Source organism: Castor canadensis, chromosome 15 (genome assembly GCF_047511655.1).
Source record: "Castor canadensis chromosome 15, mCasCan1.hap1v2, whole genome shotgun sequence".
Taxonomy (NCBI): domain Eukaryota; kingdom Metazoa; phylum Chordata; class Mammalia; order Rodentia; family Castoridae; genus Castor; species Castor canadensis.
The window spans coordinates 64,713,447-64,738,942 of record NC_133400.1 but is presented as its reverse complement, the minus strand read 5'-3'; the positions used below and the strand labels follow the sequence as shown (position 1 = coordinate 64,738,942).

The window sequence follows — 25,496 nt, the reverse complement described above, 5'->3', positions numbered from 1 at the left end:
AATCTTTGTTGATCAGAGCACCATTAAGTAAACACCATGCGTGTTATGCTTTAACATTTCGGTCCTGTTTCTAGTATCAGGTAATTAGGCTCAAAGCTCCCATGTTAATAACTTCTGATGTTCCACTCTAATGAAAACATGTCCCCAGTGACTCAGCTGCAGAGCAGCGTGACTGTCTCTAGCAAAACTACCAGGGATGTTGAAATGCTGATTATTCAATATCTTCTATTTGGTCTGGCACAGGCGCGGTTTCTTGATTTGAGTCACAACCTTTTACACGTCATCAGTGAGCATCCCCTTATCCGAAAAATCTCTCTTCAGTGAAACAACTATCACTTGGGGAAAATTTGTTTGACTTCATGGTTTTCCATGTGGGAGAAGGAGCGCAGATGTAAACCATGCTGGGCCTCAGCAACACCACATGCTGTGGGCAGGGAATGTTTAAAACTACCCAGTCCACTACACACACGTGCGCACACGTACATGCACACACACACACAGGTAAATGTGTAAGCATTTTGCAAGTTTAAGGATGACATATCAGACCAAGAACACAGATTATAATCTAGCAGAGATGAAGACTGCATGAAATCTAAATTAAACTAGCACATCATCTTCACTGCTTATACAGAATCACTTGTTTCTGTGTGCCAAACTATCTATCCAAATCTCAACACCCTCACCTCTCACACCTCCACTCCCAACGTGCTCAGATGTGATAGGCAAGATTGTAGCGTGTGATTCGCTATTTCCTTTCTTTTCCTGGATCTTTCTGTCTGCTCTCATTTGGTCCACTGGCAGTTCTCATGGAGCTAATTTTCTTTTTCTCCTTAGGGAGCACTCCAGGATATGAAAGTGAGGGGGACAGTGACAAGAACATCTCCAGGAAGCCTGGCAATGTGTTGAAGACTCTGGACCCCATTCTCATCACCATCATAGCCATGAGTGCCCTGGGGGTTCTCTTGGGTGCTGTGTGTGGGGTCGTGCTATACTGCGCCTGTTGGCACAATGGGATGTCAGAAAGAAACTTGTCTGCCCTGGAGAACTATAACTTTGAACTTGTGGATGGTGTAAAGTTGAAAAAAGACAAACTAAATACACAGAGTACTTATTCAGAGGCATGAAGGTGACAGAGATGAAAAGATGGTCAGAGGACTGAAGTGGAAGGATGTAACTCGAGTATGCTGAGGAACTGTTTGTTGATCTGCTTTCACTGTCCAGGCTGGGAAGTGCGTTGATGACGCTGAGCCAGGCTTTTCTCAGGAGCTTCAATGAGTATGGCCGACAGATGTGAACAAGTGAGCTGTTAACAATCGGAATCATGTACAGTCAGCTTTCTTCTGTTGGTTTAATTTGAGTAATCAAATTAAGATGCTGGTGTTGAGACCAAGTGTGATTGACTTAATGATTCATTTCGACTCCCCCGTCCCCTTCTCTATCTCCTCTTGCTGTGATGGATTCTTCTCGGAAACTGTGCAAAATCCAAGATGCTGTCAACCAAGTGTTTTCAGTGGGGCCCTTTTGATGGACATGCTACCTGTAGCCCAGTGCCCAGAATATATTAACATAACTGCATTTCAATGGAATCCTGAAGTCGTTCTTGTGTATAATTGCCCACGTCGAGCATAGGCAAAAAAAGATTAGGATGTTTTATTTTAAAAGTACTGTAGCCTCAGTACCGATATTGTGTGTCAGCTGTTTACGAAGCAATACTGTCAAATTTTCTTGATGTTTTCCAGTGTTGTACTAAATCTCGTGCTTGTGAACTCCATACCCCACATCGTGCCATCACTAAACTCCTCTGGCACCTGGGTGCACTGCTGACAACCGCAACAGAAGTCCTTGGCACTGGCTGGTCTCTGTCCTCTGAAGTGCCTTTTTGTTAGTACTGGTTCGTTGTATTCCATTACCGATCCACTCGGTTTTTTGCTAGGGAAAGCCCTACTCTCTAATCAAACCTGGTGGCCCACTGACTAGAAGAAAGTATATTTTAGTGTGAGACGTCAGCCCCCCCGGGAAGGCAAGGGCTCTGAAGATTTGGCAACGTGGCTTAATTGTTCTGCTTTTTCTGTAGTTCAATTTCATGTCTCTTGACCCTTTTGTATAAAGCTGCAATATTCTCCCTTATTGTTCTTTCATATGGAATGTATTTTCAAATGTAAACTCTTTGCTCTTTCTCTCCTCTCGCCTGCCTTTTTTTTTTTTTCTTTCTTAGAATTTAAGCATTTGCCATTGTCCAGAAAAGAACCTTGCAGCTTTAACCTGCTGGCAATGGCAACAATTTTACTAGATTTTATGTTTTAAAATAAATAAATAAGGGGGATTCCTAACTTTACCCTCCAAAGTCTAACTTTGGTTTTCTTGTTAACTGGTTAAAGTGACAGTATCTTTTTTCCTTAAGCCATTTGTCTTGTCAATCATGATCGGAATGATGTTTGATAGCAATGTTTGCATTTAATGGAAATAGTGATGAGTTGAGGGAAGAAATAATATGAATTGGCCTTCAAGTGAGACCTAAAGAAAAGACTAAATATTCCAAATATCTAAAGAACATGAAGTTTTTATAACTTAAATATGCAAAATTGTCCCATGAGAACCTTCTTGTTTTGATACTGAGTCAGACAAGAGAAGTGGAAAGCAAAACTGTTAATTTGAGAAAGAAACTAAATCCTGATGATTGGGAGCGAAGTATTTTAAGATAAGGGGGAAGGGACACATCAAGTCAAAACAAATATATTTTTTAAATCCATTCAGCAACAACCTTGAAAAAAGAGACTGGAATGAAGCTTCTAGAAAGTTCTAATGGCTCATTTTAAAAGCCTGCCTTGAGGCTGGCAAGACTGAAGTCTCCAACAGCACAGAGAAGAAGTAAATATCTTACAAGCAGTCTGTGAGTCAACCCAAAGAAGCTCTGATTATTTTGGTTTATTTCTATCATGGCATGTTGTACGTAGGCTTTTTGGATCTTTCTCCTTTCCTGCATTGCTGTAGGTCTCACTCAAATACGTTTGTTGGGAGTCACATTTGCATCTTGGCTGGAACAGTCCATTCATCTTGGTTTAATTGGATTGAGAATGCCTTTTGGTTCCAGGAAAGTATTGATCACCAAGAAAGAAGAATAGATTTTTTTTCTCAAGGGCATTTGTTCACTTGTTATAATCATACCAGGAGAAAAGCATTAAGTAAGACTTGATTTTGTTTTTAAGGCAACAGACTTAAACGTTGTCCTCAGCCAAGGAAAAATGATACTGCAACTTTAAATTTTAAAGTATCTTGCACTGATAAAATATATTTAAAAATTATATGTTTATAAAGTTATTAATTTGTAAAGGCAGTGTTACAAAATGTTCAGTTTATATTGTTTTAGATTGTTTTGTAATTTTTAAAGGTGTAAAATAACATATTTTTTTCTTTATTGAAATCTATAAAACTTTCTGTGGTAAAATGTTTTCATTTTACTGGTATATTATTGCTTCATGTTTTGTACCATCATAAAACTTTGTGCAAATTTTTTTTACAGAAATTTTTATTTTCTATGACAATATGACACTTGTAAATTGTTGTTTCAAAATGAACAGCGAAGCCTTAACTTTAAATGACATTTGTATTCTCTGAGTAGCATAAAAATCACATAGAACTGAACTGTAACTTAAATTCCAAACTATGACTACTACATTCCAAAGAAACAGTTTAATTAAACATTTTCATAAAATATCCCAAACCTGATGGCTTTTATTATATTAGCTCTGTTCTTGTTAGAGTTGATGTTTCCCCACCATCCAATAACTTTCAGGATTTTTTTATTCTCTTTTAAAATTAATCTCAGAATGAGCAAAGAACAAGAAAATATTTTCTGAAAGTGGAATATAAAACCAAATTGGACATTATCAAGATAAAGACTACAGAATTAGGACTTATAAGTGGAAAGCTTTCAGTCCTAAGTTGTGTGTCCAATGCTGTATATATAAAAGATATTCTATATATTCCATATGTAAATATATTCTATATTCTACTTAGTAAAGTTCATTTATTGAAATAGTACTCATAAGTACCTGATGGTAAGTTTTGTTCTTACAGAAACTAGATAATAAATCTGACTATTTAGGCATGCACCTGTGCTCCATTTAGGTAAATGGAAAAAGTAAGCACAACATTCCTACAGGCTATTTTGTAATTCTTGGGAAAATGGAGCTCCTCGATGGGTGGGCTGCTCTGGACAGTTCTTCCCAGTGATCAGTATTTGCTCTATTTCCTGCTTTTCTCTGGACACTTTTGGCATCTCCCAAGATATAACAAGAATAGAAAATTTTCCCTATCGAGTAGGTTGTAAGGTCTCTCTGCTTAAAGTCAGCAGTAAAGGTAAAGCTAGGTAATCATTATTCTGAAGTTAAATTCTGTTAACATTCATGAATGTTTCCAGAAAATACAGTAACTTGTGAGGAGTCTATTATTATTAATCCAGAAATTCTTTCTGAAAATGCTAAAGACCCTAGACTACTGTTATTTCTGTTTCACTGAGAAGATCTTAAACATAGATGCTTTTCACTCTTTTCTTATCAGTCAGTGGCTAAGCTCAATGTTGCTTTAGGTTTAGAAAGGTAAGTCACTGTATAATACTTGCCCTGGTTCAGTGACTAAACATACCATGAGAATTTAAACATTTAACTTAAAACATGAAATTATTTATCGTCCTGCCTCCTGTCTTTGCTGATAACTTATTACCACTTGGGCTGAATTGTACTATGTCTGTGCAAATCAAAGTTTTCCTTAATGTTTCCATTCCATGAGTTTCTGCTTCCCAATGGTAATTATATACAACTGTCACATTAAAAAGCAGTTCTGCAAAGAATTAGCTCTATTTACCTGATCTATATTCACTAAAGAATCTTAAGCAGAATTGCACCCTGGGAGCCAACAAAAAAAAATTGAATGAGAAGACTCTAAAACTTAGAGTAGAACTTAGCACTAAGAGGCATGTGAGACCAGGGTAACTAACCGCTTTTTTTTCGAATGTTCCAAAGACACACTGATAACATCACATCAGCACACATAGTAACTTCTTAGTCAGCAGTGAAAGTCCTGTGAACTGATCCTGTCATTGCAGGGAAGGAGTTTGGGAATCTTCTATGGTGATGGCACTGTGATTTTTTTATTGAGAGCACAACACCTCTGTGATATAAATTCTATAATTTCTCTTATCCCATCCTATAAATGAGGAAGCAAAAGTGCAAAGAATTTGTATGGTGAGTCCAAGATATATTAGATCTCATCTCTGTCTCCATGACTCCTGCCCCTTGATAGCCCAGCATTGTCTTGCAAGGTGGTCACATGGGGCTTTACTACTCAGTGTGTCCCATGAGGCAGCAGCAACAGCCACCCCTCAAAGCCTGTTACAGATGCAGAATCTTAGACAGTACCCTGCAACAACTAAGCCATTCTTTCCTTCTTGTTTTACTTTTATTTTTTAGAGGCACATGATAATTGTACATATTTAGAAATCACAGTGAATATTTTAATACACATATGCATTGTGTAATGATCCCTGGATGACCCATATCACATTCAAATGTTAGAAGTCCCCATCATTTACCACAACACTGAATCAAGTGTGTGAGTCTCGACATTGCTTACGATGGTGGTTTCTGAACACTCAAAGATGAGGGAAGACATCCCTGCAAGTTTTACCAAGCACCTTCACCAAGCCTAGAAAGCAGAAAGTAAATTAATAAATTTAAAATCTCACTCACTTAACCCAGAAGCACTTGGTGGCCATTCAGCCTGATGGCTTGTGAGGGGCCTAAAGCTGACTTTTCTCAGAGGAAAAAGAGGTCAATGCAGGATTTTGCTGGAATAAAAATCTTAAAGTGCTATAGAAGCATAGCAAACACTATTACTCATCACAGTTTGGTCAGAGAAGAAGGGGAATACCAATTTGTGAAGAACCAAACCTTCCTTTTCCAAAAAATTTGCCAAACATGTTACTCAACAGTTTACTGTTTTCTAAAGATGTTAAAATCCTAAATGGTAAAACTACACTGATCCCTATTCCATGGTGATTTCTCATCTTGTTCCTGGGGGTCCTTCCTACAAATAAGAGAGGAGGAATAGTTGAACTTTGTGGTCAAATCATGGCTCCCAAGAGGGGAGTTTTCTACATGGAGTATCTCATCTCCACATCTATGGAGATGTACCTATTATGATGAAGGACTCAACAAGTGGATAATATTCTCAGCCAATAGCCAAATTGTCACTTCCCTGTTAATGCAATTGGAAAGCCCACTTGAACTTGATGGATTAGAAATAGACACACTGTCCTGCTGAGCCTTGAACACCATGATGATTCACCAGGACAGAAAGTGGTCCCCTGGTCCCTCCTGATGCTCCTTTCAGTAATTTGGGTATTCCTGCCCAACATCTTTGACATCTTTCACACCCTTTCTTCAGAGATGTGATGCTACAGGGCTAATGGTCTTAATGTAAGCCTGTCAGGAAACCACTTCATCATAAGAGCTATCATTACTCTAATTCTGCCAACCTCTGAAAATTTTCAATGTTGATTAAATTGAGTCTTGACTTCATAGACGTGATATTTTTAAAGCAAACCCAATCATTATCCTCAGGTCTTTTGAAATTCTTCTGCTGTTATTCAAGCCCTCCAGCTAAAAGAAACCTATTTTTAGAGTCTGAAATATAATTATTCTTGGGTCAACTTTTATTTTATATGTAAATCACCTAAATTCCTATTGTAGATTGAGCATCCCTAATATGAAAATGCAAAATGTTCTCATTATGTCTTGGCTCTGAAATGTCCCCTTAAAGCTCATGTGTTGAAAGCTGTGTCTCCAATGGAGCAGTATTCAAAGGAGTGGCCTTTGGGAGGTGAATGAATCATCAGGGCTCTGAATTCATCAATGGATTAGCTCATTTATGGATTCATAACTTCATGGGCTATTTAGGAGGTGATTTAAAGACATGGTATCTACTTAGAGGAAGTAAGTCACTAGAGGTGTGCACTTGAATACAATATTTTATCCCTGGCCCCTCTTTTCTCTCTTTCTCTCTCTCTCTTTTTCTCTCTCTCTCTCTCTCTCTCTCATTCTCTCTTTCCTGTGAATTGCGCACATCTGTTCTGCGCACACTCCTTGGGATGGTGTTCTGTGTTACTACAGGCCTATAGTGATGAATCCAAGCAACCATGGATTGAAACCTCTAAAAGTGTGTGCCAAAATAAATATTCCTCACTTATAAGTTCGTTGTCTCAGATATTTTGTCACAACAAAAGAAAACTGACTAACATGGGTCTAACATAGGTCAGAAATCTGAAACTTTTTGAATGCTGACATGGGGCCCTAAGTTGAAAATTCTACACACACCTGACCCTCATGGGTAAAAATGTAACCACACTAAAAATATTGTACACCATTACCTGTAGGCTATGTGTACAAGGTATATATTACACATGAATTAATTCCATGTTTAGACTTGGGTCCTATCCCCAATATATCTGTATTAGTCAACTTTTCATCACTGTAACAAATACCTGAGATTAATAAACTTGAAGGGAGGAAAGGTTTATTGTGGCTCAATTTTCAGAGGGTTCAGCCATGGTCACTTGGTCCTGTGGCTTTGGGTTGGGACACACAGTACATCATGGCAAGAGCATATAACAGAAGAGGTCTGTTTACCTCAAGGCAGTTGGGAAGCAAAGAGAGAGACAGGAAGGGGCCAGGGTTATAATATCCTTTTCAAGGACAATCCCTCAGTGTCCTAACTTCCTCCCACTATAAGCCCTACCTCTTAAATGTTCATACCCTTCCAAATATTTCCCCAAGCTGCACACCATGTCTTCAACACACTGGCCTTTGAAGGATGTTCAAAGATCAAAATCATAGCAATATTTCATTATATATAGACAAATATTCCAAAATCTGAAAAACCTGAAATTAAAACACTCTGGTCCAGTGCATTTTAGATAAGGGATATGCAGCCTGTAGTTGTAAAAAACACTCTTTCTGTCAACAAAATAACAAATGATCCCTTCTATTTAATTTCATCTATGTATTAGAAGGTTTGCACAGTTAGATACATCCAAAGTTGTACTAGTTTGGTCTTTACTGTTCCCTAAGTATACAGAATCATTACATTAGATGGTGGTTTCAACTAATCAGTGAGAACATTATTGAATCTACTTGGCATCTATTTTTAATTCCTTAACATCATGACTACTACAATTTTGTGAAGCTTATTGGATCAGATTTTACTAGATGCTTCAATCAATCTTTCATTTTCTCTCTTGGGAGAGAAAACCTAAGGTTCAGAGAGGCTAAGAAATGCAACTGGTATCACACAACTAGTTAGCAACAAACATTTCCAAGATTCAAACCCAGGTCTGTGCAACACAAAGCTTTTAATCCTAACCACAACTCTACACTATGTAAGGGAACAGTTTTCATGTTGTCACATGTCAGTTGTTAGGAGTGTTTTAGAATATGTTGTACTATGATCTCACTATGGCCTTGTATTACTCAAGCCAGGCTGTGATATGTTGTGATAAGGAATAAACTCCCAAATATTAGCAGATCAGCCCATAAAGGTGTATTTTTGGTTCACATGAATTCTACTGTGAATCTGATAGCTCTGCAAGGCAGCTTTAGTCCACATAGTGATTCCGGGATCCAGTCAGTCGTTTCTTGCTTCTCTTCCAATCAGAACTCGTAGTTTCCGGTCTCTGTACAAGAAAGAACTAGAAGGTTGTTTGTTGTTTCTTTATGCTACAGCCTGAAGCTGACTCACGCACTATCACATTCCAAGAGCTCTGAGAAAACTAGGGGAGCACGCGTAGATTCTAAGAGCAGCAGATGTCTCTGCCACAACGTACAAGGGCAAAGCCACTCCTGCTGTGGACACTAGATGAATCATTCACCAGGTCTACCAAGGAGAGAAGTAAGGAACTACTCACACTGGAAATCAGCATAACAGAGGAATAAAGGAGATGTCAAATGAGATGCAAGGGCTTGTGTCAAATATGAGACCCCGGCATGTTGGATTGTGAAGATGTGTGCTCCACACAGAAGTAGATCAGAAGACAGGAAGTCAAGAATCCAGGTTTAGGGTTTATGAGATTATTTGAGCCTCTGGGTTCAGAGAAAAGGGAACCTGGAGACAGTATGTGAAATAGGATAGACTCTGAGTCTTGGGAGCAAACTTAAACACTTCTCAAACATGCTTGTATATTTCTTCTGGAATTTCTCTTATTGTTTCATCATTTAGTATTTAGTAACTTTAGTAAAATTTAGTAATTTTTGATGTTCCCATGCATCTGAGCTATCTAAATGATGACAGGGGAAAGTTGTGTATCTACACATGGGTTCAAGCATAAGAAAGGAAGTCAATTTCCAGGGCCCTATCCCTGCTCAGAGCACTTCCTATCTCCACTCCCTATTTTATTTCTTCCCATATAATTTATCATCTTTTAGTGCACTATTTACAGTACTTATTTTATTATCCATCTACACCAATATGTTTGTTGCAGTACCTTACAGCACATAAAGTAAATAGTACTTGTACTATTTAGTACAGCTACAGTGTAGATACTAAATAAATGTTTGTTGAATGAAGGAACCATGGTAAGCATCTTGAAATTGGAAATCAGGAGGCAAAGTTGGGGACAAGTTTAATCTACCAGAAGATTCTTTTTTCTGGAACAAGAACTTAGAGCTTTAAACCATTGGGGAAGAGGGTGTTAAATTTCTTTCACACCCTACTTGTTCTGGAATTTCTCTCCAACAGGATGACATTTCTGCCAATACTTATCTTTTCTATAGAGACAAGTAATCCTCCTACCTAAATTTCTCCTTTTCTTATCTCTACCCACTGGCAACATCCTTACCATGCAGGATTCATTAATTGTGGAGTCTCTGTACTCTCGAAGGAGCCATCTCCCAGCAAACTGTGGGAAGATGAACTTTCTGGATAGTGTGCAGAAAATGAAATATGAAGTTAACACTGTGGGATGCCAACAGAAACAAAAAGATTCAAGTGGTACAGTACTCACAAGCTGCTATTGAAAGAATTACTTGACTATCAAATTCAGACAATTGAGATGAATTGTAAACAAGGAAGCAAAGAATGGGAGAATTCAGTAAAAAAAAATGGTTACTAAACTCCATGAAAATCAAGTTTAACTATAGGATGTGAATGTGATTCGTTTGAGTAATATAAAAATAATAGTATATATATGCGTGTGGGGGGGGGGTGTGTGTGCATGTGTGTGTGCATATAATCAGGATGAAAGGAGAATGAGGTAAGAGAAAGCAAGGGACCACTAATGTCCTCTTCTTTCTAAAGCCCTCATGCTATATAACAATGATTCTATCTATATTGTTTTAAATTACAACATCTGTCTTCTTAACACCTTGAAATAGTCATAACTTCTTAAAATTTTGAACACAAAATGAAATTGTTTCCTCATCTCTTTTGTTGAAATGTAAAATGAGCTTTTAGTAACCAATACTATTAATAGCATAAAGAAAATCAATTTTGAAGCTTCAATATTTCCTTCACTTTACTTTTTTCCCTACTATCTTTGAGTAAAATTAAATTGTATAATTGTCTTTAAAATTGCATCTAAAATATAATCTCATTTATTTAAAAGTTATTTATGCATCTCTCTATCCATTGATCAATCTACATTACATTTTTCAGCTTTAATAATACAAATATTTATACTGTTTTTTAGCTCACACTTGTCTGAACTTTTTAAATTGTGTAGTAATTTAAGAAAGAAACTGATCTCAGACTAATAGGAAAAATAGAAGTGCTAAGGCAAGTGATTAAATAGCTTTGTGTGCTTGTCTTACTACATAGCTTTCCTTTTCCCCTCATTTTAAGCAGGCAGCCAGCTTCATAATTCCTTGCCTCCAGCACTTTTGTTATATGACAAGCAGCCGAAGTCAACTTCATAAAAACAAAAATCCATTGCAAAATCAATGTTAAGTATTTCACTGTGAGTGAGGAGAAGCAAAAGACTTGTGGGGCAAGGAATGATGGATTTGAAGTTCCATCAGACTAGAAATGGAAAACAGGTCTCTGAGTCCCACACATTCCCAGGGGCATAGGCTAAGAAAGATGGGCTCCCCTGGCATGGGTCTACCTGTCTGCCTAAAATTTCTTGAAGGTGGAAATATTAGAGGATTTTAAAAGAAAATTCAAATGACTATTTAATCAATATTCATTACTGTCTAAATAAATTGACTTTCTTTTTCTTTTTTTGCACTACTGGGACTTGAACTCATAGCCTTACACCTGGTAGGCAGGCACTGTACCACTTAAGCCATGCATCCAGTCCTGTTTTTAAAATAACTGAAAGCATTTTTATAAGTTTAAATTCCACGTTAGTTCTCTTGTTGAGACATTTGCATTTCTAAGAAGATAATTCATTAGTATTCAGACCATTGACAGATACTGGGTAATTTTATTATCCAGATTCTACTCAGAAGCACAAAAGGATAGCCTAGCTCTTACAGAATGGAACACTGGGCCAATAAAATATTCTAGAAAGAGGGAAGACGAGATGAATGTTGAAGTAAGATAACTCGAATACCTGGAGAAAGTACTAAGGAAAGAAAGAGACTTTACAAAGGTGAAGGAGGCATGACAACCAAAGCTGAATCATCTAAACACTGGTTTCTGAAACAGGTCCCATTAGACAGATGAGTTTTTTTCAAACCAGTAAGTTGTCAATCCACAGTAGGATCACATGGTAAGTCCATGTGAATGGATTGGTAAAAACTAGCTCAGTGAGTTGAGAAGTCAGAAAAAGAATAATCAACAGAGTTCAAGGCACCGTGATGGATAGTGGTTATACTTGACCAATAAAAGCTACTGAACTGTGTTCATTGCAAGAAAGCAACAACTGCTTCTGAAAACACACAAATGCTAAGGGACTCAATAGCTTCTCTGTTTTGGAAACCATCTTAGAAGCAACTCTCTCAACCATGTCTTTCTCTACTGATGGTACACATCGCACCTGTTCTCAAGTATGCACTTGAGAGCTTATGGATGGTGGACCTTGGCTCTCCAAGGTAAAGTCAACTTCACTCCATCAAATCCTTGGCAGAATTTGGGGCTTTGAACATGTCATTATTTGTCCCTTCACCTGCCAATGATACCCTACAAAGCCATTCTAGTTTATAATTTCTGCTTGTAAGTTTCTGCACTTGTACACTTTTTATTTATAGGAATACATAATAGCAAAACATAGCCATTAAGCACTTGAAAAAAGGAGCTTTTTAAAAGGAAATGTTATCGAATACACTTTTCCCATCATGCTATGAATTTCCTTTTTTTTTTTTGCAGTGCCAGAGCTTGAACTCAGCCTACACCTTGAGCCACTGCACCAGCCCTTTTTGTGTTAGGTATTTTTGAGATAATGTCTCTCGAACTATTGGTCTGGGTTGGCTTGGAACCACGATCCTCCTGATCTTTGCCTCCTGAGTAGCTGGGATTATAGGTGTGAGCCACCATTCCTAGCTATGAATTTCCTTTGACGTCAGCAGTAGTTTGCTGTGGAGTAGCCTGACCACAGGACTGTGCCAACATGCACCATGCCTGCTCACCTTGGGAGCTGTTCCTCAGTTCCAGGGAGACAAAGAGATGGAGCAAATGTTTATAAAGCACAGGTCACAGAGACAGCTACAAGCACAGAGTAGTCTTGTTGTGGAACCAGTGGTAAGTGCAACTCCTAATGCAGGGTAGCTGATTTGTCGTGCTGTGTCGCAGCACTGTAGGCCCTTCCTCTGCTCTCCAGAGAGCACATTTTGCAAAGTACATGTCAAATGCTTCCATTAAGTCCTTCCAACCTACTATTGGCAGTAAGCTGGGTAGAAATGATAAGTGAAGGAAACTGCAGACCCAATGATGTACTATTTAAATAGACCAGAGTGCTACAGCTTTTACAGAAATTCAGGAGATTCCATCTCACTTATGAAACAAATAAATGATCATTTGATGAAGTAAAACAATGCAAGTGTTAGTGTTAGCCAATTCAGTCTATTTTCCCACCAGTTAGCCATAGATCTCCTGAACGATCTGCATTACACTAATCTTATTTCTAAGTTCATTCGCTTCTATTTGAGCAGTGGAAATAAATTTTTTTATTAAACTTCACATTAAATCTTCAAAACTCATGCTGCCTTGCAAGCCAACACGGACTATTTTAAATCTATATTGTTCATATTTCTTCATGCAAAAGTAGATTAGATAAAAGAAATGCATCAGGGTAGTTCAAGGTATTATTTTGCCTTTGTTCTGATCAATAATATTCAAGATGGTGTCTGGTACACTGGAGAGGTCAAAATCTTTGGCTTCAGGAGATGTGAGTTTTTGTCTAATTTCTCTCTTCCCCTTATTCGTTCCTTCCTCCCTTCCTTCCTTCCCTCCTTTCTTCCTTCCTTCTCCCCCATATACATTCACTAAGAATCTATCTGCATGAGGTTTTTTGTCACATAAAATGGTCCTTAAGAAACTTATTTATTTGTATGGGAAATACAAGTGACAAGGTGAAGAAGATGTAACATGGACTTTGAAATTTAGGAACCATAAACATCAACACCAATATGATTATTCATTCAGTATGTGATGTCCAAGTTAAACTTTGCTTAGCCTCAGCTAATTCATCTGTAAGAATAATGATAACTATATGAATCAAAGACTGATGATGAAGACTATGTTGGCAATGTGACTACAGCACTCATAAAATTACATAATAATTTCTTGTCTTTAAAAATTCTAGACTTGAACACAGATGAGTCAGAAACAAGCTTTGATTCTGCTACATGTATGATCTTGGGGCAGGTATGTAACCTGACCAGGTCTCAAGGGTATTGAGGGGGTGGAGGGGAAAGGGAGGAGGCAGAGTGGGTGGTAAGGGAGGGGGTGGGGGCAGGGGAGAGAAATGATCCAAGCCTTGTATGCACATATGAATAATAAAACAATAAAAAAAAGAGAGAGAATCAAATGGAATATAAACTATGACTTGTCCTAAAAAAAAAAGTCTTCCTCAATCTGAGGACAGAGTTGAATTAGCTGATTCTGAACATGTTGTTCACTCCTAAAATTACTTTTACTTATTCCAATGGAGATATACTTGAAATTTTATCAGAAGAATTATGTAGGTTGATTAGAAAGATTACTTTGCTAGAAATTTGATAAGAGCACATGTACAGTTGGGAGAAAAGTATATGTGATAGGGAGAAGGAAAGGAAAGGACAGGGAAGACTGCAGATGAGAGGGTGGATGTGGGCATGGCAGAAGTGAATATGATGAATGTTTGTTGCTATAGTAGAGGTGAAGGATTGGATGTGGGCATGATGAAGGTGAAATGGAAGAATGGATGTGGGGATAATGAAGGTGAAATATGAAGGGATGGATGGGGAGCATGGCAGAGGTGAAGTATGAAGGATTGGGTGTAGGTATGATGAAGGCAAAGTATGAAAGAGGTGAAGTATGAAGGATTCAATGTGGGCATGGTAGAAGCGAAGTATGAAAGAATTACGAGGTAATCGAAATAAGAAGAGTACAAGGTGACATTTATTTATTAGATTGGCTGACTGGATTTATGACAACATCAGCTATTCTAAACAAGTCATCAAAACCAGAAGCTAATCTGGAGACAGAGAAAAAAAGATCAATTTTAGTTAGACATATCAAATTTGAGATACCAATAAAACAACCTTTCATTTTCACATTGGCTAGGCTTGACAGGTTGACCATCAAGTGGAGGCCTGATTAGTACTTGTACAGGGATACTGTACTTTGGATGGCAACCACCATGCTATAAAGAATCTCTAGCAATGGCAGGCATGGCACCTCATGCCTGTAATCCCACTGTGACACTGTGGCAAGAGGCTGTTCACATGTGGAATCTAGATATAAAAAATTATGACATGATTATAACAGGGAATGTTTGCATGGGAAACCTGTGGGTAAGAAGAGAGGAAAAGAAAAGGGAGTGAATTTTATAGAAGCAGATTATATATGTGAATGAAAATAGCACAGTTGAAACCCACCAAAAAAGACATTAAAAAGGAGTGGGGAGAAGGGAGGGCAGTTAAGAAAGAGTGACATAGAGGAGGTGAATTTGTTATACGTTATATTCAAAGGTTATATTCAAGGTGTAAATATCACAATGAAACTTCTTTGTGCAATTAATTTATACTAATAAAAAATAAATTAAATAAAGAGTCTGAGACCAACCTGGGATAAGCTGCAAGAAAATTAATGAACAGTGAGATGCCATGCAGACAGGACCCTGCTAGATAAGAGACTAGCTTAAATGCTGTAACCCCGGTTGAGTTGTCAGGTAAATGAAGCCTCAGGAGTGATCTCAGCTACCCTGCATGGAGCAGAAAAAGCAGCCAGTCAACTCAGTCACTCCATTGAGCTATAATAAATAATGTGTCATTCACATGTATGTTACCCTCTGGGCTTTGGTTTAAGAACAGTTTGTTACACAGCCACAGGTAACCAGAGCATAAGGTGAAGTATAATAAGCTCTGCATGACGTGATAAAGTCCCACAGTAACAACAACTCAGCAATATTCATACAATAATAGGGTTTTTCCTAACTCTTTAGCATCATCTTATCCCATTCTCCATCTCATGCCCTCCAAGTTCAAGCTACACCAATAAATTTTATATCTATAAAATTTTGTTTCTGACTGATACATAATAATTGTACATATTTATGAAGTATAATATGATCTTTTGAGCCACATATACATCATATAATGATCAGTTCAGGGAATTAGCTTAACTCCATTACATTAAACATTTTATCATTTCTTTGTGGTGAATTCATCCAAAATCCTTTTGTGAAATATGCACTACATTTTTTGTTAGCTTTAGTCACCCAGCTATTCCACAGAACATTAGAACTTATTCCTCCTATCTAAGTGCAATACTTTTTTGGTGTTGGGGATTGATTGTATTCTACCACTGAGATACATCCCCAGCTTGACATAACTTTATACATGTTGACCAGCCTCTCCTCATCTCTCCTTCCATCCAAACTTCCAGCCTCTGGTAACCACTATGTTATTCTCAACTTCAATGGGATCAGTTTATTTTGGTTCCACATATGAGTGAGATCACATGATATTTATCTTTCTGTGCTTGAGTTATTTCACTTACTTAAATGATTTCAGACCTCAATAAACACAATATAGGGTCTTTTCCTTCTTAAGAAGTTGTCCTTGATGGCACATTGCATTTACCTAGTCACTTCCATTAATCATTCAAGTCCCAACTTAAATATAATATCCTCCTAGAGGCCTTCCCTGACCCCCAACTTAAATCCAGTTCCGTTATTTTCTTTAAATGGCCTTGATTGGTCCTGCATTGCACTTAATAGTTTTACATATATTTATTTGAGTAACTATTCATGTCTGCCCCCCCACACTGATCCATAAGAACAGGCCTCACAGACTGCTTTGTTTTTCACTGCACCCCCAGCACCTGCTACTCAGTAGGTCCTCAAAAATCTTATGTGAGTGAATAATCCAAAGGTAGTAGGATCTAGCAGGCAGTGAATGTATGGATGCAAAGCTCCTGTGGAGAAATGAGTGGAAGAACCATGTACGTGGAAGTGGTCCAGAGTGGAATTGTCAGGGAGCGACAGTGCTGGCAGCAGGTGGACCATGAGACAGGGAGCTGAGAACAGGTGGGGTTTGAAGGATCACACTGACAGAGAGGCAGGAAATTTCAGGCACTGTGGAAGCAGAGGTGAGGACTTAGCCTGTGGGCTGGACGAGGGTAGGGACACAGTTTTTCCAAGTATCCACCCACCAGGGGCTTTCCCTCCTTGAGAACTGGGTGACAGGAGCTCTAAGACCTCCATCCCAATACAGTGGAATTCCCAACATCTTCCACTCCCACCTCTCTCCTGCGTTTCTCTGGGATGCTTCTCTCTGTGCTATTGCTTCTGCTGAATTCCCCATCTCTCTGAAGCCTGATGACCTGGGCCTGATCTCTTCTTGCTCCGTCACACCACACCAACTTAAATAGACAACACTGCCTAGTGCCCTTTCCCCATGGGCACATAGGTTATTTTTTGTAGTAGCGTTGTAGTTAAAGTTTGGAGTAAAGTGTATGTGATGGGAAATGAAGTAGGAGGAAGCTGGCAGAGTTATTAAAAGCCACATCATCAAATGACTTAAAATAGAATCGTACATGAGGCATCCCCTAAAAGTCCATTGGCAGCCATTTCCAGCACTGTGAACATCTCAGTGGACTTCCTTCTTTATCCTAACTTACACTGAACTTCTTTAAGGCAAGGCAAGGTCTCAGGCCTTTGGCTGATATCCTTCATTGACATCTCTCTTCTTTGCTGAATTGTATTTATCTAATGCCTGCTCTCTCTCTCTCTCTCTCTCTCTCTCTCTTTTTCTCTCTCCCTCAGTGAAAGCCTGGCTCCTTCCCAAGGCTCCCTGCCTCTTCTTGTAAGTCAGGGTCAAGCAGACATCTATCAAGACACCAGGAAAGTGTGACCAAGAGAGTTGTATCCCTCTGCCCATATCTACAATCAGCCTGTCACCCATCTCAATCTGAGTATACACAACTTGACTCACAGCCATACCATACATTAATTTCCACCTAAAAATGCACCATTCCCTAGTGTTTGTTATATGAGAACTTTGACTAACCTGTACTCACACCTCTTATCATCAGGGAAGGTATCAATGTGCTAATCTTGAAATAAAAAAATGCTTAAACCCTATTATTGTCTGTGTCCATCACTTTTCAATTATTTTATGATCTGACATTTTGTGGCTTTTGCTCATTTTCAAACTCATTTTCTAACCCTGTTTGAATGCTATCAATTCTTTTTTGACAGAAAGCACAAAGGTACTAAGCACCTGACCAAGTTCATCCAGACACAGAACAGCCAAGGCAGCTCCTTCTACAGAATCCTGACACCTAAAATCCCACTTGTCTTAACCCCTTTTTGCACAAAATCCTGTCTCAAGAATCAACCATCCCCACCTCTGTGCAGCCCCAGCAGGATCAAGGGAGAATGGAGAACAAGATTTCAGGGGCAGAAGTGGGGGTTGGAGGACATTGGGAATACTATCATATTAAATCATGGCGAACTGGGCTTGGTGGTACCTGCTTGTAATCCCAGCACTCAGGAGGCTGAGGCAGGAAGTTCATGAGTTCAAAACCAGCCTTTGCTACATAGCAAGACCCTGTCTCAGGTGATCATCGAAGTTCCTGGAATCATAGGAGTTCACATTTCACTAGTTCTTCAAGAAATAGGGATGGAATTTGGTGCATTCCCAATGAGACTTAATTGTTTCCTATTGAGGAATGTTTTATTTATATGTTGCCAATGTATCATAGGGATCAATGTAAACTTATGGTCACCTAGCATACAGGAAGGGGGCTCTCAATGATGCCTTGGGGCATTTTCACCTTCTTATCTAAAAAAGTTTTCAGAAAATCAACTGGCAAACATCTCCTTCTAAACATGAAGCAGAAACAGGCAAAATGTACAGGAAGCCCAGGAACTGAAGTTAGAGAACCGACTGAAGATGAGGAACAGGAAAGAAAAGCCTGTTATTAAGGATCCCCTAAGGAAATTTAGTTATTTAAGATATTTCTAGTTACGAGTTTTACAAACTAATGTTTTTGGAAAATGCTATCTGCAACTGCATTTCTTTTGAAGGACAACATTAAAGCTGCTTTGCCATGCTGAAATACACTTTAATTCAGAATTCCCCAAACTTATTTACCCAAGGAAAAAATATTTTATGTGTCACACTTTAATAGTATCTCCATTCTGAGAGAAGGTTAGATGATAGTAGACTAAGAAATAAGTTGGTTTTTTGAACAACCATCATGGCATGTTCTGTTTGGAAATACTGTCCCAAGATATGAAGTGGCCCTTGTCCTGAAGAAAAAATTCCTTGAACAGTATTGACCTGGAGGACTCAGATGTGCAGGAATCTCATGCAAGAGTTTCAACCAGGCTCTGCAAGTTGTTCCCCATCCCTTCTTTTTGACAATTTCTCTATGCTAATGAGCCTGACATTATCGCTCTTCACTACCTCCTTGCTTAACCACCGCGATTGCTTCTGTTGTACATTCATAACCTTAAGCTCTGCAATACAGACAGCTCTTGCCTCCTCCCTGACTGTGACAGTGCATCACAATTGAGCCATTTCTGCCTCTCTGGTCACCCTTGTGTTCTCTGAAGAGCATCCTCTGAGCATTAATCTTCTAGGTAAATATTGATAGCAAGCCTCTCCCTTAATATTGACTTTGTTGTTCCATTATTGCTATATACAGGGATATTATTTGTTTTTGTCTTTCCAGCCTGTTTAATCAGGATTGAGTCAATGCTCCCTGTTTAATCCTCTTGTCCAATCACTATTGGAGAGCACTCTGACGTCAGCTCTGAAAGAACTCTAGCTGGTATGCCCATTATAACCAGCAGAGGTCAGAAGGGCATTTCTCTCTAGAGCGAAGTGGTTGGTAGTGAGAGAGGGAAGCCCCGGAGGCATTGTATTGGGTTTACCACCTGTCCTTGAACAGTGTCCTCTAAATGCACCTTATGAAAGAAATGTTACAGAAGCCATCCTGGCAACTTTTATGTTTGTAATGGAATGTTGGCTCTGGAGTTCTTACAGTGCACGAACTTATAACTAAAACAGCCATCCTGACAAGGACAATTGAATGGTGGAAAGTGACCCTGTCCAAAATAGAGACTTGAGAACAGGGCATGGTGGTTTACATCCATAATTCCAGCACCTGGGTGGTGGAAGCAGGAGAATCACAAATTCTAGGCCACCCAGGACTACAAAGTAAGACCTTGTCTGAAAAAAGAAAATGACCTACGTGCCATCCCTGGTGTTAATAAGATTCTATTTGAGACACTTGGACAAGTAACTGAACACTTTCCTCAGCTGCCCCATGGAAATGTGTGGGAGCAGTAAGTGATAAATGGTCTCAAAGCATCTTTGCAAATCTATCACTCTGTGCTGTTAAAGAAAGATGCATTGAACATAGAAATGTGAATTTGTGTTCATCTGTGAAGACCAGCAAACCATTCTGCTTTAATCAGAGTGGCAGGAGGCAGTCTTCAATTCCTGTTTCCCAAACTGAGAGCTGCAATCCTCACCCCCAGCTTGGTAGATGAATGCATTTTAGGGAGGAGGAGATGATTAAGTTTCAGATATTATTTGTGTCACTCTTAAAAGAAAAGGATTAAATAACTAGTAGAAAGGATTCTGAATGTTCCCAATACAAAGGAACTATAAATGTCTGAGGTAAAGGAAATGCCAATTACCTTGATCCGATCATTACATGTTGTATGCACATATTAAAAATGTGTATAGGGGGTGGGGGCAAGGGGGAGAAGTGACCCAAGCATTTTATGCACATATAAATAATAAATAAATAAATAAAGTGAAATTGCTGGGTCCATTGTATGGACATTTTTAAATAATATTTGATATTCAAAAAAAAGTCACACTGTATCCCATAAGTGTATATAATTGCTCTGTGTTAATTAGATTTTTTAAATAAATAAAATTTTTAGAAAAGGGAAAGATTAAACAGATATGCTCTGGGCTGTTTCCCTGGCTCCAGTTTGTTTATCAGTGACTTCAGAAGTTGTTGTTCCGCTACTCCACCCACAGCAAAAAGGAGATAAACAAGAAGTGAATCTTCCAGAAGGTAACTGTCTGATTTTCAACAACACAGCATCTTTCAGTTCAGAGACTGTAGGTAACATGGATATCGTATGTAAATACATAGTGTAAGGTTTCCCCAGTGGATGTTGAGAAGGCAAATAGCCCTTTGCCTTGGTAGAGTAGGAGTATGAGGTTCTAACTTTTATAGCTATTTCCAGGTGTATTAATCAACTTCCCACTGCTATAACAAAATATCTAAGGCCATTCACTTAAAAAAGAGGAGTTTTATTTTAGCTCACAGTTCTGGAGGTTCCAGTCCCAGATTGAGTGGTTCCATAGCTTTGGGCTTTTGGTAAGGGTGGCACATCATGGCAGGATCTCATGGAGGGGAAGACTGCTTACCTCATGATCCAGGAAGCAGAGAGAAACAGGAAAGAGCTCATAATTCCCTTCCAGTGACTTAGGACCCAAATAAGACCCTACCTTGGAAAGGTCCACAGCACCTCCCAATAGTGCCACCCTGAGGACTAAGCTTTAACACATGGGCATTTGGGGGACACTATCCATCTTCAAATAGTAGTCCTAGGTGATTTCTTCATCTTGTTCATCCTGGAAAGTCTGGGCTTCTGTGGCAGGAGTTATACCTGCCACCATAGAAACTGGAATCTGAATGGCTAACCTTGCTTTGTGCTTGACCCATGAGTCAATGTTGTTTGAGTGTTTGACACTCTAAAACTCCATATTCTGTCACAGTGCCATACTTTTGGTAAATGCCTGGAGTACTCTCTCCCGTCCTGCTTCCAACTCCTCAGTTGATTGCCTTGGAATTTCCTACTCTTTTGGAGCTACAACCCAAATTTACCACTTTAATGTGAGCCTTCCTTGACCCCTGCCAAGTGAGAGAGAGCCACCATTCATCCTTGAGCAGACTCACTTGCTACCAGTGTCTCATTAACTTTATAACTGTTTGCTTATTTTCTGTGCTAGTCAGCCTATAATTAGTAAAATAAAGCCCTTTCCAGTTAGTTCAGTAGGAGTAATTTAATATAATAAACCAGTTACAAAGGTATTGATAGTTGGTAAGTCAACAAGGAACAAGGAAGCATCTCAGATTTCAGATATGCTCCAAAGCTGCTAAAAATGGCAGTGCTAGAAGAACAGGGGTAAAATACAGGCCGTCACAAAGTACAAAAATCAAGGCCCCCTGGCCAGATCTGGTGCATAGGATCTGGAATGCTGGTCACCAGAGAAAGACTGGGATAAATAGCCTGGCATCTACCTAATGCCCATGTTCCAATCTCCAGTGTCCACTGCCGTAAGCATGGCCTGAAGCCAAGAGCTAAAGGGACCCAGAAAATTCAGCTTTGGGGAAAAGGTCTAAGATTGGGTCTGAGAGCAATGAAGCAAGTGACTGGCTGCTATACCTGTCTCCCTCCACAGACAGTGAGCTTCATTTTGATATCTCCAGCATAAGAAATAAACTAATACATTTGTTGAATAAAATCCTGACTTAAAGTGAGATTCATTTTCTTTATGTTCTTGTCAAAGGAGCTTATGCCTTTATAGAAAAATAATACCAGCCTTCTTAAGCTATATTAAGTGGTTTTCTTCTTCTTCCTCTATGAAACTGAAAAGTTCTCTGCCCCCACCCCTCTCCAGCTATGGTATTTCCATCTTTGTTGGCTTTTCACAGTTTCCACATTCCCAAAGTTACAGGAGGATGATAAGAAGCCCCAGGTAATCTTGTTTGAAATTTGCATTGAGTTCAGTTGTCTGTTCCCTAGGGCCCTGCTCTGTAGGCCAGCCAGGCTAAGAAATGAGCTTCCTTGCTATCAAACACTTTTTAAGTCTTTCCATTATCAATTCACCAGTACAGCGCATAATGAGGTCTTGCAGTAGCAGATAGGGAAATCATTTCTCAGTCAAGAGGCTGAACAGAGCTGGGACCATTATCTATAATTACTTCATGGGTATTCCACGAAGATAATTTTTTTTGTAAGCTAGAAAAGTCAGGTCTTTCTGAAGGCTTGGTAGATTAAGACCGGGCCATTGCAAGATGAGCTAGTGTTGATATCCAAGAAAGGGTGTTTCTCTTCTCTAGTGAAAAACCATAAGGCCTCTGCCCCAGCCAGGAAGCCACTTTCCACGAAATCCATGAAGCAAGTGACAGCATTTATTGGTCTCTGAAACTCTGGGCTGTATGCCGTTTGCCAGTTTTTATATGAAAGGTCTCTGTTGGTGAAAGTTTCTATTTCAGTCATAACATTTCACATAACTTGCTATAAATCAGCTAGGTGCCTGACTTCTTGCACAAATTCAGGAGGAGAAAAAGATCATGAGCTTACTCCATGGAAAAAGAAAATTCTGAAAACTTAATAAGAAAAAATTCTTGTTTGAGAAGGTGGGTGAGGAAGGGAAGTGATGCCTGGAGCTGACTTATACCGACCTCTTGAAAGCTGGTTGTGTCTGTCCCCAACTCTGTGTTCTGAGAAGTCACACTGAGAGCTTGAGGTTCACCACAACTGGAGTTAAACTGACAAGCACTATCAATGAGAGAGATTTATGCTATTAATATTTTCCAAAGACCTAGTTTTAAAATGTGTATCAGCCTACCGCAAGAGGGGGAAGAATCCCAGTTTGCCATTGGTAACCCCAAGATTAGACTTATTAACTTGTTACACTGCAGGTAATAGAATAGGTGTTGCAGGCTTCTCATTTAGAGAGAGTTGGGGGGACATTATGGGATTTGGCACATGCAGAATGATTTTTAAGAGCAACTGGGGAAGGGAAACAGCCCCATATTGGATGCTGCCACAAAGCTGAAGCAGTTAAGAAACTGGGTACAAGGCAGTCATGAATCAGGTGGAGGAAGAAAGAAGTGGAGCTTAGGGAGTCATTGGCAAAGAAGCTGCCATTAGGTAAGAAAGCAGTCATCACTCAAAAGGACAGAGGTTGCCCATCATTTTAAAGCTGTGGTATGGCCTTGGGAGACAGGCTGTTTATGTGGCCATGTCCCATCAAAAGCCTTTTTTTTTTTTTTTGTCAGATTCTATTAGGAACATCACAGTCTGATTACCAGCAGGTCTAAGAAGTGGACTTAGGGTCCCGTTTCCTTGGAAACAGCAAAATGAAGACGACCGTGGAATGCTATGTACAAACTCCTTATTGCTGGTTTGGAAACCAAGGCTGCCTCCCCATGGCAAAGTGATCCAGGAGGCTCCGATTCTCCAGGCAAAGTAGGATAGCCACTTGAACCAAAGCGAATCAAACTGAGAAGTTGCTCACAGCACCCAATCTCAGAACACATGGTTCTCAGCACAATTTCACCGATGCCATTGAACAAAAGCAGTTTTTTTAGCTTCATGCTTTCTGCCTTTGCCTGTTCACCATTGCCTGCTTTATCCCTGTGGTGTGGATTAACTACTATCTTCATGGAGAACACACTTGCATTTTTACCCAAATTAAACACAGGCAGACACAGTGAAAGAGTTTAAGACTTCCATGTCTTAAACACCTGTTTCCAGAACCTGGCACAAAGGGCCTCATAAATGCTTGTAGAGAAAAAAACTAAGGGATGAGGGATATTTAGGAATGAACTGAGCTAGTAGGTGGTTCAAGTGGTAATAGTGCCTGCCTAGCAAGCATGAGGCCCTGAGTTCACACCCCAGTGCTGCCAAAAAAAAAAAAGAGAGAGAGAAAATAGAAGGAATGAACTGAGACTGTCACTTCTCAGACAACACTATTTGGAGAATTAATTCTATGCAATCATAGGCTGTTTGTTACTGTGGTGATCAAGTTCTGGCATGGTATGGCTAGGAAGGAAAGTGGGACTTGGCAGCTGTGACCCTTAGGTGTGGCCCTTGCTCCAAGTAAACACCAAACACAGGTTTTTCCTACCATTCAAATCCATCAGGCAGCATGATACAAGTCACTAGGTCTTATAGGCAAGGTTGCTTTTAGTGTGGTCCACAGCCACCTGTTCCAGAATCATCTGAAATGTTTGCTTTAAAAATGTAAATTCCTGGGTCTACCTCATATGGACTGAATTGTAAACTCTGGCACTGCAAATCCAAATGTGTGGTTTTAAGTTCCCTGTGTGATGCTTGTGCAGGCTAAGGTTTCAGAATAACTGATCCATGTGGTGAGATATGTTTTTGTTTTATTTATTTATTATTTATTTATTCATGGAGATGTATCGATGCTGGACATTCATTCATCAGTAACATTTACCAAGTGCCAGTATAGAGGCAACTGAAGAGAAAATGACACTCAACATGCTGACATCTTCCAGAAAACACATCTGTCAGAGCTGTTTGTCCTGAACTGAGAGATATTTTTTTTGATTGCTTAGATCAAAAAGAGAAAACTAGCATATGCTTCCTGACCAGCAGTAGGAATTGTTAATGTTTACACACTGAGCTATTTGCAGTGGGTACTTCTCAGTGGGTGTGATTGATTGGAGTGGGCAGAGAAATATCTTTGACTACACCACTGAGATTTTGTTGTCCCTACCTCCATCCACTCTCCATGTCCCAGGCCTTTAGGGCTCAGTGATGACTCAGTGCAGTTTAGTGGCTTATCTATTTCTCCATCCCCTAATATTGCCAACTAATGCAGCATCCCCTCAAGCACTAACCATGGAGGGAGCTGAGGTATGAAGAACTATATAGTTCCTGGAATTGATTCCACTTGACCAGACCCCTGGAGGGTCTGCTTCTCCCAGCACTTCCAGAGTTCAGTGATGTTTCCTGTAGTGAGTAAGAGTGCACCTGCACAAAGGTTGGGGAGATGGGGACGTCAGGC

At 39.3% G+C, this 25,496-nt stretch overlaps 1 protein-coding gene across 5 annotated transcripts in view; it reads left to right on the top strand.

Annotated features, from left to right (window-relative positions):
* Positions 1–3,714, top strand: part of Nrp1 (neuropilin 1) — a 145,117-nt gene extending 141,403 nt beyond the window's left edge. For all 5 annotated transcript variants that reach the window (XM_074056324.1, XM_074056325.1, XM_020161235.2 and 2 more), the window contains exon 18: positions 835–3,714. In XM_074056324.1, the coding sequence (XP_073912425.1) occupies positions 835–1,124 (290 nt within the window). In that variant the 3' untranslated portion in view covers positions 1,125–3,714. The remainder of the gene's footprint in view (positions 1–834) is intronic.
* Positions 3,715–25,496: the final 21,782 nt, after the last annotated feature.